Source organism: Nematolebias whitei, chromosome 1, assembly GCF_014905685.2.
Source record: "Nematolebias whitei isolate Nwh7 chromosome 1, NemWhi1, whole genome shotgun sequence".
Taxonomy (NCBI): Eukaryota; Metazoa; Chordata; class Actinopteri; order Cyprinodontiformes; family Rivulidae; genus Nematolebias; species Nematolebias whitei.
The window spans coordinates 34515488-34530410 of NC_056498.1; the positions used below are offsets into that span (position 1 = coordinate 34515488).

Sequence of the window (14923 nt, forward strand, 5' to 3'; positions counted from 1 at the left end):
AAAAAAAAAAAAAAAAAAAAAAAAAAAAAAAAAAAAAAAACTGAGTTAGAGATACTTGTGTGTTTAATAAATCCAGTTGGCTGTGGTGGCCATCTTGAATTGGGTTCTTCAGTTGTAGATGTACATGCAGTTGTTACTTCCTGCAAATGTCAGTTTGAGCCGGATCCTGACGGAACAAGATCCGGGAACTTTTTTTTTTTTTTTTTTTGACTGGGTGTGTTCCAGTAACTGTTTGGATCCGGTAAATCTCAGGGCTTACCAATAAAAAAGTTATAAACAAGTATGACCGACTTGAACGAATAAAACTTAAATCGGATATGTAAACTGAAAATAATTACATAAACACTAATTTTAAACACAACAACCACGTTACGAGCTGCCTCTTCAAGTAACATTTCTGTGTCTACGCTTAAAAAAATCTCCGCCCCCTAAAAGAGAGGTGGGGGTGAGTGCCGAGCTAATCAGGCAGTCGTATGCGGACAGGAGCTCAGACGGAGGCGGCGCCTGGAGGTTTCACATGGAGTCGGACAACAATGAGCAGGGACAGTGTCGGGCTCAGGGGGTAGGATGCTTATCAGAAGCAGAATGCTAACAAATGTAGGTAAACAGATTTTAACAACCCGTTAAAATAAAACAAAATGCAGGAAATCACATCTACTTTACTCAAAATTTTCTGGGGGAGGACACTTAACATGTTTTGTTTCTGAACACACAAAGTCCAATTTTATGCAAAAAAAACCCTTTAAATGACGAGAGACCCGACGGTCATTTTGTCAGTCCTCTGCAGATGTGAGACCTGCCTCCATCAATCAGGTCTTAATGTGCGAACAGCCAGACAGAGGTCTGAGTAACGAACACATGACGGCAAGCTGCCTGTCAACCTGCACTTAAAGCTGTGAGCGTTTAGAGAATGTTTATCTGATCCGATGAGTCAAAAACAGAACCGTTAAGCACAGTGACAGTAACGCAGCTAACGCCGTCTCTCTGCCGCAGCCTGGACGTGTCATGGATGCTCCTCAGATCCACCATCTCGTCCTGTTTATGCACATTAAAAAAAAAAAACATTCAAAGAACCTTTTCTGGGTTGTGGTCTTCGAGTTGCCTCGTTAGAAATCCTATAATTCCACTCCCCCATCCGCTTTGTGCTCATTGATGGCCGGTCAAAATGAACGCAGGGATTCATGCTGTAACATTTAGCCAAAACTCAGGAACATACGCGCACGAAGCTGCTCCTGAGATACGAAAAACCTTCACGATGACATCATCACATTGTGTTCGTTTGGTGTCCTGGGATCAGCCGATCTACAAACCGATTGTTGTTTTTTGCCACAGGTGGAACTCAGGCTTCCAGCTCGAATGCGACTTCTCCCTTTCTGAGCTCTGACCACCAGCTGTGACTCAAAGGTACCGAGCATCACTTGAACACACACACATATACACACCATCTGTGCTCCAACCACTTTTTAAAAAAATCACATACGCAAGAAGTGACTTTTTGTTCTGCAGCCTATTTTCCAGAAAGTGTGAGAACTTGGACAGTTTGCCCCCAAGACGCCTATTGCCATGGTAACAGAGCCCCAAAAAATGTATCCAAGGTGGAGGGATGTAGCTGCACAGACAGACGTGTAATGACCCTGTGGTTGCACGTCCGACGCCCCGGAAGCCGACGAGCAGTTTGGGTTCTCGTCCTTTTGTTTGCTTCCATGGCTGCTAATCCCTCGGCGCCCGTCTGGGATCCGTGTCGCAGTCTGAGCTCTCCTCCACTTGTTCCGTCGCATTGAATCCTCCCCGGCTCCCTCTCCTGCCCGTTTTTGTTTCACCTCTCCAGCTTTTATTTGCGTTGGCGTGTGGCCTCTAAAACACCCGAGTCTAAACCCAAACTTTCTCTGCGGTGCCGTCTCAGTTTGAACTCTTCCTGTGTCGCGTTTCTTCCACATCCATAATCACTGGCACCAACACCGAGTGTCCCTGACTGCATCAAGTGACTGATTCGTGGGGAGTAAAGAGGATGATTCATATTTGGGCTTGTTCCCAATCATCTTTTGACGCATTCATTAGAAATTGAATTTGTCAGTGTGGTCAGCGGGCAGCATTGATTTCTCCTGTTAATTGATGTGTACGTAGTTAATCCACGGCCCGTGGCGTCTCCACGCACTGCTGTGCCGCTAATGTTCATCGATGCTGCTGAATCTCCAGGCGCAGAGGACCAGCGGACATCTCCTTGTCATTTAACCACATTAACCGTCACAATCTGAGCACTATCTTTGGTGGCTCGCACCCCTGGAGGTTATACGATAGCTGTATCAACCGGAGCCGATTCAATCAGAAGCTCATCGGTTCTACGTGCACATGTACTGGATGTTTCACTGCCCCAGTAGTCTTTGGGGGCTGGTTTTCAGACAGGTGGAAAATTGTCTCTGAAAGCAATCGTTGAAATACGAGGACGGTCCGTGGACTACATTGACCAGGCAAATGCCTAAAAAAATCCATCATAGTAAAGTTTGGCGCCAGTTAATACGATAATGTAATTTGTGATTCCCAGACCCGGTGTTTGGAGAGTTTTACTTGCATGTTTGAAAAGTTTTCCTTCTTGGAAACCTCTGATTCAAACTGATGGCCCATTAGCAGGTTTGTGAAGAAGTAGAACAACAACCTGATGGAGTTAACTATTTCTAGCAGGGACGATGAAGCAGGAAAACGTCTACAACATACAGGTCTGTGTACCTGAATGACTGGGAGGCAACACAAAGCAGACTTTTGATATTTAAACGTGGTATTGAGCAATAATTCTTCAGGTTTCCTTAAGGTCTTTAACATTTTATTTGAAGTTTGGCTGTGTTTTCACTCAACGTCTGTTCTTGTATTTCACCGTTTTCAGAAGGATGCTTTTATTGTTGCTACTTAACTGTGTTTAAAAAAAAACAACTGAATTGTTCATAAGTTAAGGATGAATCAGTGCATCTACACAACATGTCCTAAAATCCCATTTACATCTAAAATTCTGTCGTAGATATTAGCAGTTTAACCCAAAGACAATTTTTTTTCCCACAAAAAACACATTTATTGAGCACAAGCTAGCTACCTAGCTTATAATTTTAGTAACTAGCATCTTGGATATTAGCATCCTAAATCATGAAGACAGTTTGCTCCACACAGACAAAACCTTTAGTGAGGAACAAGCTAAAGCAGTAGCTAACTAGCCAACTTTTAATATGCTAGCTAGCATTTTAGATAGTTTCCGTTCAGCGCAGTGAGACGACTTCTGTTGTGACTTAGCGCTATATAAACTGAAATGAATAGATATTAGCAGTCTAACTCAAAGACAGTTTGTTCCCACAAAAAACACATTTATTGAGCAACAAGCTAAAGTGTTAGCTAGCTAGTTATCACATAATTTACTAACTAGCATCTCGAATATTAGCAGCCTAAATCAGACAGTTGGCTCCACACAGACCAGATCTTTAGGAACAAGCTAAAGTAGCTAGCTAGCGTCAGATATTAGCAAGCCTAACTTAAAGATAGTTTGTTCACAATTATTTTCACTTAAACTAAAAAATATTAACAAATCTCAACAAGATAGTTCTGCCACCAAAAAAACAAACAAAAAAAAGTTTAACTGAAGGGAAACTGATCCCGCTGGTTTTGCTTTAGGTCTTCAGTTTTAATTATTTCATAAATATGTCAGATACTGTTCATCTGTTTACCACTTGTCCATTTTTTTAGGATTCCAAGCAAGACTGCATGGACCATGAATGGAAAAAGCAGTTAAAGTCCACACAAAAACCTAAAGAACTGTTGGTTGAAGCAGCATCAGAAGATTCCAAGAAAGCCTGACTCATTGGAAACAAAAAATAAAAATCAGCGGCGGTTTAAAACTTTTGCATGGCGTCGACTTCTATAGCCAATCTACTGGCGATGAACACATTTTGTTTTGGGAAGCCTGTTTCTAATTAATTTACAGTCTTGGTGGTATGCTCGAGTGGATTTTTAATGATTGCTCATCACTTTATTCCAAAAACCTTTGTGGAAAGTGTGATTGTGTGTCTGCGTTCAGACCAAAGTCAGGCCTCCAGAACAGAAGGTTCTGGCCCAAATCAAGCGCCAAAATATTGCCGGTACTTTTAAATGCTTTGAACTCGTTAGATCCCAGATAAGTTTAGAGATTTTCCTTTCAGTTTTTAACCACGACCATCATCTCACATACTCTCTGGGTTTATGTCTTTGAAGCATTTGTCTGTCTTATTTTCATTAGTCTCGATATTTCAGTTTAATATAATTTAGCGTTTTGTGGAAAAGGCGGCGCAAACTGGCAGGATTATACGGATGGATGGATTTTATTGTGGTTGTGCTGATTGAAAGGAGGCTTACGGACTGCCAGAGCCATCCATCTCTACAGTCTGAGACACTGTGCTCCCCATCCTGCTCGTCTATTCTGTCCTTATTCAAGCAGAGGGATTACAGCGAAGAAAGCAGCAAAGCAAGCAGAAAGGGATTATTTAACAGCAGCAAAGGGATTAAAGGGGGAAAGTTGCACCTCAAACACAGCAACAGACCCCCGTGGCCTGTGTCGGAAACTCCCGTACGGGTTGAAAAGTTGCCAGCCCGATCAGACACACGACTATATTAGAGTTTCACAAAAACATCGTCAAGGTGCCCGACATGCAGAGCTGACTCTACTGAGAATTTGCTGCTCGTTTGCACGGTGGTGGAGTGGACAAAGGGATAAACTGAATGAAAACCACACACAGGACTTGAACTCTGGCACTCATTTAGAGTCCGGAGCTGGGAGACATTTAGCCCGGAATCCAAATGAAAAATTTACGATGTAACCCCAGGACCCGGGAAGATGAAAACATTTGCTTTTTCTTCTGTTGCTGAGACCTCATCAAAGGTCTTTGACCTAATTTGAGGCACAGAGCAGCTAAAAAAAGAAACGCCACGGTGATGTCACTATCTGGCAGTGGTCAAAGCTTAAAGGAACGCTTCAGATGTTTCGAAGTAGGTCTGTGTGGTAAATTCATATCTTTGAACGACCTCAGTTTCATTTACCTCCTAAGTCAGAATGTGTACCTGGGACCTGACCCGACATTACAGCTGTGATTCTGAAAAGCAGATTTGTCTAATGGTCATGCTCTATGACAACTCATTATCCTTAGTAGTACAACCTGATAATTACTTCTTTTAGCCGTTTCCTCTTCAATCTTCTGTCCTCCTTACAGTTTATCTGCTTCAGTGTTTCTTTCATGCGGGGTCCCACAGGGCTCGATTCTTGAACCCCTTCCATATCTGCTCCCCTTGGGGTCTATCCTGAGGAAACGTGGTCTTTCATGCTGTGCTGATGAATGTCAGATTCATCTGTCCTTAAAACTCAACAGTTCTTGCTCCATTCACCCTGTTAAAACGTGTTCATGACATTAAGGAATGGATGGCTTTAAACTTTTTAAGCTTCAAAGATCAGAAAACTGAAGTCGTCATGTTTAGCACTAGCTCTACTGCGGTCTCTGTTCCTGTAAACCGTGACTTTCTTGAGCCATAGCTTAAGCAGTCTGTTACAAATCTCAGGATGGTTTTAGACTCTGACTTTATGTTTAATAAACAGATTAACTCTCTGTTCTACTAAATAACTTATTCCAGTTAAGGCAGATAGCTAAGCTTAAGTCCACGTTGACCAGATCTGACCTAGAAAAAAATAGTCTTTGCAACCCGGCTGGACTACTATAACATGTTTTTATGTTGGGGTCGGTCAGGTTTCTCTTTCACGTCTCCACCTCGTCTAAAATGCTGCAGCTCGGCTCTTAACTCGTAGGTTTGAGCACGTCACCAGTTTTTCAATTCTCCTGTTGATCTTTAAGTGCCTTAATTGCCTTGCACCCTCTGACCTACTTCAATCACATGTTTCTCGGGTGCCGAGATCATCAGACCAAAAGCAGCTGGTCCCTTTGTTTGACAATCTGCCCCTCAACATTTGAGAATTTAATTGGAAAAAAAAAAATAATAATTGCCAATATTGAAACAAAAACTTGAAGCGGTTTGTTTATTTTCTTTATTTTTTTGTGCTTCTTCCACAGACATGAATGAGTACATCGTTACAAGCATGGCTGTCAGTCACAGTCAGTACGATACAGTTGACATTATTGCATTAAATGATGGCGTCACGTCGTTTGTGCAAATACATGTTCAGAGGTCGGATAGACGAGGCGAGGAGGAAAAATTTTACAGAAATGCTCATTCGTCATCGATGGACGTTGTTGTAATCACAGCGCAGGGAAACCTCAAAGTTCATGAGGCAAAACTTGCTGCTTCAGCAACTTGTATATTTTGTCAAACTTTGCTGAAGAGGTACCGATATTTTCAGAAATATAACATTGAAAACAGTGGTTCCAAACACTGGTCCTTGAGGAACACCATACTGAATTCGTAATTTGACTACTTCAAGTTCTGCAGAGGCCTGTTAATCAACCATTTATTCAAATCAGGTGTTGGAGCAGAGGAACAACTAAAACATGCAGGATGGTGTTCCTCAAGGCCCAGGGTTGGGAACCACTGATTTAAAAGACGTTGTGCTTTACAGGAAGTAAACTTTTAATCAGTAACACTGTTGGATGAACTGCATTCAAGCCTCGTTCATTTAGTTTGACGCTCAACAAATCAAACTTTCACCACATTAACTCGATTTTGTATGAAGCAATTCAAAGTTAGTAAGAATATTTAGTACAAGTACACAGGTGAGGATGTATACTTCATGTCGGGAGATGTGCTTTGTTGGATTGGTTCAGTTAAGACTAGAAATCTAAAGCTGCTTCTGGGAGCCTCCGGGGTCCAATCTCAGTCGAGCTGATCATCTTTTGACAGAAGTAACTTATAAATGGCAGGAGAAACCCACGTGACTCTCGCTGCAGCACCGTGTGATCTCTGGCCGGCTGTGGAAGCAGAGACGTCTAGAACGATACAACAGACGAGGCCCAAGTGGTTCTGAAACGACCCGTTTGAGAGTTTTGAAGGGAAGGTACAACACGTCATTACTGATACAGTAACAGAACATACGAGTCCGGAGGTTTAGTGCAAACGCTGCGATTCATTTCCTTAAACTCCTCGCATGAATCGTTTGTTTCTTGCTGAACGACGCGAGTTTAAATGGCAGCAGTTACACATTCCCAGAATGCAACGTGACAAAGAATGAAACGGTAAGTCTTGTAGAGACGAGCGAGACGGACACAAGTTGATAAAACGTCCTCGCGTGTTGCGCTAAATTACGAACGTAACATCTAGAAGTTAATGCGTTATTAATACTAACCCTGGTTAAGACTCTGCAGTGGAATGTTTTGTGGTTTAAACTGATCTAAGTTGTTGAAACGTTAATAACGACACAGATCTTCAGCTCAACCCCCCCACACCTAAAACCAGAAGGTTTGACCCCATGTTAATGTCAAGATATGCATAAAACTCCATCGTGTATCTGTTGTGACTAAACATTATGTACAAACTGGAGGCTCCTCCCCCCCACCCCCCCACCATCTTCTCACTTCACTCTTCGATTTCCAGTATCAGGTCGTCTCCCTCCAGGGAGGAGTCGGGCTCCACGTGGATGGCCTTGATGGTCCCGCTCATCGGGGAGTTGACCACCGTCTCCATCTTCATGGCTGAGAGGACGCAGAGAGGCTGACCCTTCTCCACCTGCGGGGGGATCAGAGGGTTGAAAACAGCCAATCAGAGACGAGCTGCAGCCTCAACAGGAAGTCGGATCCATTTCAACACTTTCATGCCAACATGTAAGAATTAAGTCGCTCGGATCTTTTGAGGTACGTTTCAGTGGAGAAACTTAAAGCAGTCAATATCTTACCTGCGGTCGATAGGTTTTTTTTTCTTTTTTTTTTGGACAATTTCAATTCTGATTTGATTGATGAGCTAATGGCTAGTCCTGCTGCCGTTTTATAAAGATTTACACTGCAGTCAGTTTGTCCACGCACAGTTATTCCTTTAGATTAATTTGTAGATTTGTAGACAACACAGTACTTTTCCATTTGGTCTGATTTTTGACATGACAAACCACTTTTATAACTTAGCTTTAAAACCGACTACCGCTAATGGTACGAATAGCACAGTTAGCATTAGCGTCAGGTTAAAACGCTTTTATGCTAGCACTGAAATTACAACTAAACTTGTTACATCTTTACAGAGACCTGAGCATCCCAGCATCTTTTTTCTATCGTTTTTATTTTTTATTTTGAAAGGATAAAACAATGGAAAGTGTGGTCAGAGGTGAGCTCAACTTTTGTGCATCACCTTCTACGCTGATCCACTGGACCGGTGGAACTTAAGGAACATGAAGATCCCAAGTTAGTAGCCGAAGGCATCTCAAACCTCTGGTCTGTCAGCTGCAGGACTTTGGGACCTGTGGTGGATTAGTTTCCTCACCTAAACATCTGGCCACAGGCCTGTATCACAGTGACGGTTGAGACCGCTTTTAAATTAATGAATAAAGTTAAGATTGAACAATTATTGACAAACATGTTTTGTTTTTTGGTGCTCCCTTTGTTTTAATCACAGGACACCAAAACATTATCTTAACCGTAATCATTTGATCTGTTCAAATTAGCTCTTGTTCCTTAATCAAGGCATTTGCTTCTTTTTTTATTAAAAATTTTACTTTTCAGAATTAATTGTTTGAGGTCCAGCTCCATTAAGAACATTAAACAAAACAGGTGTCGGGAGGTGATGACCCATTCGCTCAAATCCCATTAAAAAAACTGTCTCTACAAACTGAGGTTGTCGAAAATGCCATCTGCAACAGGTAAGATATTAATTGTTCAGAAACCTTTCACATATATCATTAGTCATTGATTGAAAATACAATTATATTATTCTGTAAATCTGAACTTTTATCACCGTTTGGAAACCATTAAAGAGGAAATGATCCAAATTTCACCCAAATGCAACACGAATCCTTGTCTGACATCATCAAACTGACCTTGGAGCCAACTTTGACTTTGACCTCCAGGACTTTTCCGGGCATCGGCGCCCCCACCTGACCCTTGATGGACTTCTGAGCCTTGGGATGGAACTTCATTTCCTGGAAAAGGGAATAAAATCAGCCGTCCTCCACGAACACTTTAAAGTTAAAAACAGGCATCAGACTCGACGTGCTGCAGAGATCTGGTCTAGACTCAACCAGCCCCCTCCCTCCATGTTTTCCCAGTACCTTCATGGCCACGGTGTCTTTAACCAGAACTGATCTCAGCTGGCCGTTCAGCTCGAAGAAGACCTCTCTCTGACCGGCCTTGTTCAGGTCCCCCAGAGCCAGGGCCTTGATGTGGAGGATCTTCCCTCGTTCCAGCTCCACCTGCAGTAACATCCGCAGGGCGGAGGAAGATCAATGGGGGGGGGGGGTTGGATTATGTTAGAGAGTTTGAATTAATATGGCGGTGCAAAGTTCACTGAAGCATTAAAACGGGGCTGCAGTCGACGCAGCGAGAGCGTCTCCGTGCAGAAACTTCTAATGACGCAGCAGCGTCTTTTGTCCGGTTGGATTTTGTTTCAAGTTTTTCCTCACGCTGATAAAATTCACTTCTACAGCCAGAAAACGCTGCAGTCCACTTTAATTTGCACGAGACTCGTGAGGCGTTCTAATCGAGCAAGCTGCGACTTCGGTAAATAAAACGACTGCGGTCCTTTTTTTCATGAATCAGAGCTGCTTTTATTTTCCCCGTACGGTTTAGTTAAGATGCTGCTCGTGTAAATTACTGATAAAAAAATGTGTTTGTGCAGAGTTTTAAATTTAAATACATTAAGGTAGAGGTGGGTGTGCAAAGTAAACCATGATGTTTATTTTTTAGTTCATTTGGAAACAGACAAAGGTTTAACCTTTGACCTTGAAGTGCGACCTTGGAGCGTGCCGCTCCGGCTTGTCGGTGCATCAAGTTTCGTTCAGTTATTTTAGAAGTTACAGGCGGGAGAAGAGAAAGTTTCAGGACGTCTACCATATCGAACTACATCCTCCAAACGTCGTGGTGAGGATGAGCATTATACAAAGGGATTTCCCAGAGCAAAAGGATGCAAGACAAAGGATTATTTCTGTACCCGTTAGAAAACGTTTAAAGGTAATTTAAAACGATTATACGCTGTTGTAGTTACCAGGACGTCGTCTTTATGAATTAGTTTTCATTAAATTTACGGCAAAAATCTAAATTCTTTTATCCTTTTTCTTTTTCTTTTAACAAACGAGACACAAAAGGTCGCCGAGAAAACAGAGCAACGATACACGAGCAGATTCGTGGCCTCCAAAAATCACAATATCACGTTTTATTTTTCTTCTTTCGGCTGCTCCCTTCTTCAGGGGTCGCCACAGAGAAATAACTTGCACGAAGACTTGGTGATTGTTTTTACACTAGATGCCCTTCCTGACAACCACTGAGCTACCACAGCCCTCTGTGTGGAGCAGAGAGCTGCTATAGGGTGGTGGGGGTTAAGGGCCTTGCTCAAGGGCCCAGAGCAGGGAAACGAGGGTGGAAGCACCTTTCCACCCACATTTTTGACGTCTGTCCGTGAGATCCAACCGGCGACCTTCTGATCACAGGCTCGCCTTCCCTCACCTCTGCGCCCCCTCATTTGCTTTTCATATTAACATCAGGCAGAAACACAATCGTAGCTGATACAGCTTCCAAAGTTTAGTTCTTTTCTCCAGATGTTGCGCAGAGTTCCTTCAATAACCAGAATACAGCAGTCCCTCGCTCTATCGCGGTTTTTCAAAATAAGATTGGACATGACACACAATTGGCTGATTGATGGACGAGTCGCACGATCAGCACAGGATTTTTTTATTTAAGATAAATTATTTAGCACCTGAGCTGCAGAAAAAGCTTCCTCCTGCAGCTGAACAGCTGATCTGTGTGCAGAATGGAGAAGTGGGCGTGGCCAAGAGCGCTTGCAGGTGGTTGAGAGCAGTGGAGGCACAGAGGGAAATCCCGACATTATAAACTACTACTTACTACTTGTACTATTCCTACTGGGTGGTTTTTCACTTATCGCGGGCCTTCAGGGTACGGATCCCCCACAATAAACGAGGGACTACTGTACAGACGGTCTGGGTCTGTGGCCTGAAAAGATCAGGTTTAAAAAGTGTTTAAATGTTTTAAAGTTCCTGCAGCTTAAACACGACTAAAGATCTGTGTAATGCACCTGAAGGGTTGTTCCCTGGACTGAGAGTAAATCTGGCGTCTGACAGCTGGTTTGATGCTTCGTGTGTCTGCAGGGAGGCTGCCGCACATCTGCAGCAGAGCGAGTTCAGAACGCTGGAAACCAATCAAACCAGTGGCAGATTAGCTCTCAGCTGGAGATCCTGTCGAGCTGGTTCTAATCAGAAGAGTTTGAGAGCTGGACGACTCAAACCTTCAACTCCATCTCCATTCAGAACACAAAAACATACGACTGTTTGTCGTGTGTCGCCCCGACGTATCTGAGAGATGCATCCAGTCAGAGAACTGATCCTCTGAGATGTTCCGAGGTCCAAACTAAAACTGAGGTGATCACTGCAGTCACATACACAGAACTCAAGGTCTGAGACTCCACTCATGCTGGTGTTTGATTCGAGCTGCTGGTTTTTATCATCTCCTCTGTATTTTATTTTAACTTTGCGTTTCCTTGTTCTTACACTTTTACATTTTCATTTGACTGAACTGTAAAGTTCTCTTCAGGTCGAGGGTGATGTTCTGTCTCAAGTGGAGGAGGTCAAGTATTTCTGGGTTTTGTTCACGAGTGACAGAAGAATGGAGTGCGAGACTGATGGATGGGTCGCTGAAGCGTCTGTAGTATTACATTGTGCCGGTCCGATGTGGTGAAGAGAGAGCTGAGCTCTTTGTTTACTGGTCGGTCTAAGTTCCTACCCTAAAGATGAGATCGTGGATCCAGACGTTGACATGAGTTTCCTCCGCAGGGTAGCTGGACTCTCCCGTAGAGATAGAGGGAGAAGTTCAGTTATCTGGGAGACTCTGAGTAGAACCGCTGCTCCTCCACATCGAGAGGAGCCAGCTGAGGTGGTTCAGACATCTGGTAAGTATGCTTCCTGGGCTCCTCCTCAGGGAGGTTCTTCAGGCATGTCCAACTGGGAGGAGACCCCCGGGGAAGACCCAGAACATGCTCGGTTGGCCTGGGAGCGCCTTGGAGTCCTCCCAGAAGAGCTGGCTGTGGAAAGAGATGTCTGGACCTCCCTGCTCAAGCTGCTGCCCCATGACCAGACTTCAGAATGAGATGATGATGATGATGGATGGATGGATGGACTCTACAGCACTTCATTCCTCTTCTGTTGTTTTTATGAGCTTTATAAACAGATTGAGCAAAACACGTCATGAATCACCGTCAACCCGATTCAAGATGGCCGCCACAGCCAACTGAACTTAAAGACACAGAAACAGGCCAGCATTGAAGATGTGGTGGTAGCTGAGAAAGATTCTTAGATTCTGCCGGCGTCAACTTTGTTAGCAAAATATCTCCTGACCCACCGAACAGATTGGACACGTCTGCACCTGATCATTTTAAGTTGCTGTAAAAACTGGACCCAAATCCAAGATTCTGGTCTAAAACCAGCTTCAACGGCGGCGTCCCGGAAGAACCGTCGGTGAATGCTGTCATTTCCCCCGTCGTCTCTTCAGCGCCTGGACGCAGACAGCTGCTCTCTGATATCAAACAGAGGAGGAGCGTCAGGAAGGAGGACGTGAAGCTCGACCGGAGGATATAAAATGTTTCCAGACTTGTGTCGAGCTGGAAACTCCAGTTTCCTGCAGCAGATGAGCCGAGCGGACCTTGTCCTCCTGCAGGTGACGTCATTAGACTCTGTCCCCGTCCTCCCACAGCTTCCCAGTTATTGGGCCGAGTCTTTCTCTCCGTCCTCGCACATTATTATCAGTTTCCCTCATCTGCCTCTTTCAGCTCCATCTGTCGTCCAGCTCTCCGTCCCTCCATCCATCTTCCGCCGTGTCGTTACTTCGAGCTTCCATTGATATTCCTGACCGAGTCTCAGAGCAGAGACAAAAATACACCCAGCTGCATCGTTCTCATTCTGTTGACTCCACATCTGGAAACGCCTTCCACGAATGTTTTTACTCTCCAGCACCTCATCTTCACCTCCCCCAGTTTCTTTCTGCGGCTCGTCAAGTTTGTGTCGTTTTATCGAGGCCTGTGTGTGGCTCCTGCATCAGGTTTCCTCACAGCTGTTCCTCTATTAAACACACGACTCCCTCTGAAGGACTGAAACATCAACGAGTCTTTTTTAGCAACGATTTAATCTGACGTAACGAGAATACAGGCGGAAAAACAAACCGCCGCCTGGATCTGTCTGTGCTGCACATGTCGGCTGACCCGACGGCTTTTATGGTTTAAATTATTAACGCCGCTCGCTCATTAGCTACCAAAACGATCAGATTGGTTCACTTTATGGTTTGATTCAAAAGAAGCTTAAAAACAAGTTTGGATGAAAGTCTCTGTGAAGATGGGGGCTGTAAATTCAATTCAGTTTATTTACATAGCGCCAAGTCACAACAGAAGTCGCCTCAGGGACTGAACAGAAACATTTTATATATTAAATATAAGTTAATAACATTAATTATCTGAGGAGCAGAATGCTTTGAATTTAACTCCATTACAGACTCATCTTGAGCAAGCATGAAGGCGACAGTGGAAAGGAAAAACTCCCTCATGAGGAAGAAACATTTAGCAGAACCAGGCTCAGGACAAAAGGCCATCTGCTTCAACCAGCTGGGTTTGAGAGGAACAGATACACAATGGCAGGTCCAGAATCGCGTTTAGATAGAAAAAGGTTAAATCGTGTCATCTGGACCAATTTCTTTGAGAGAAAAGTTTCGTCCCCAATCCAGAGGACTTCCTCAGTCTACGGTCTGCCAACCAGATCTGTCCCATGGATGATTGATCTTACAACCCTTTTTCTGAACAACTTTGGTCTTGGTGTCCTCGGGCGGTTTCTGTGAGTAGCAAGTTGGTCATCTGGCCTAAAACATTTGATTGTTGCACATGATGATCGACTGTTTTGCACGTGTTAAAAGTTTTCTTTTGAGATTCCAACAGGAAGTTGGCTTGAAACACAGCAGTGAAGGCTACCTATGGGACAGATCTGGTCTGCAGGCTGTAGACTGAGGAAGTCCTCTGGATGGGGTTGAAACATTTCTCAAAGAACCTGGTCCAGATGACACGATTTAACCTTTTTTGTTGTTATCTACCTGGGTGATTGAGTTTACAACCTTTTTCAGTATCAAATGGAAACTATTCATTTTTAACAATTCATTTTTAGAAATGAGGTCAATTTGTCCTCTAGTAGTCTAAGCCTATAGCAGCATAACAATCCAACCCTAACTATAGGAGTGATCAAAAAGGAAAGTCTTAATTCCATTCTTAAAACTGGACAATGTGTCAGCCTTACAGTCAAACTGGAAGTTGGTTCCATAAGAGAGGAGCCTGAAAACTGAAAGATCTTCCATTAAGCTTTCGTAAACTCTACGAACCACAAGTAAGCCTGCAGTCTGAGAGCGAAGTGCTCTGTTAGGAAAATATGGAACAATAAGATCTGTAATATAAGATGGAGCTAGGTTGTTGAGAGCTTTGTAGGTTAGAAGTAAGATTTTGAATTAAATTCTGGATTTGACAAGGAGCCGATGGAGAGAAGTTAAAACTGGAGAGATCTGATCTCTCCTACTAACGCTCATTAAAATATTAAGACTCTGGAAATGTCCGTGTCAAGCTGGACGTGGTTTATACACAACACCTTCTGACTGCAGGTTACAATCAAACAACAAGAAGAAAAAGAACAAGAAGAACAAGAAAAAGAACGAGGAAAAGACCACCACAAACAAGAAGAAGAAAAAGAACAACAGCAAGAACAAGAAAAAGAACAAGAAGAAGAACGAGGAAAAGACCACCA

The 14923-nt window shown here is 43.4% G+C and overlaps 1 protein-coding gene across 2 annotated transcripts in view; it reads right to left on the minus strand.

The window, feature by feature from the left end:
• Positions 1–7490: 7490 nt before the first annotated feature.
• LOC119409659 (pyruvate carboxylase, mitochondrial) overlaps positions 7491–14923 on the minus strand; it is a 472483-nt gene continuing 465050 nt past the window's right edge. For both annotated transcript variants that reach the window (XM_037676564.1, XM_037676571.1), the window contains exons 25-27: positions 9200–9340; positions 8969–9070; positions 7491–7674 (exon numbers count right to left, since the gene is read on the minus strand). In XM_037676564.1, coding sequence (XP_037532492.1) covers positions 7525–7674; positions 8969–9070; positions 9200–9340 — 393 coding nt within the window. In that variant the 3' untranslated portion in view covers positions 7491–7524. The remainder of the gene's footprint in view (positions 7675–8968; positions 9071–9199; positions 9341–14923) is intronic.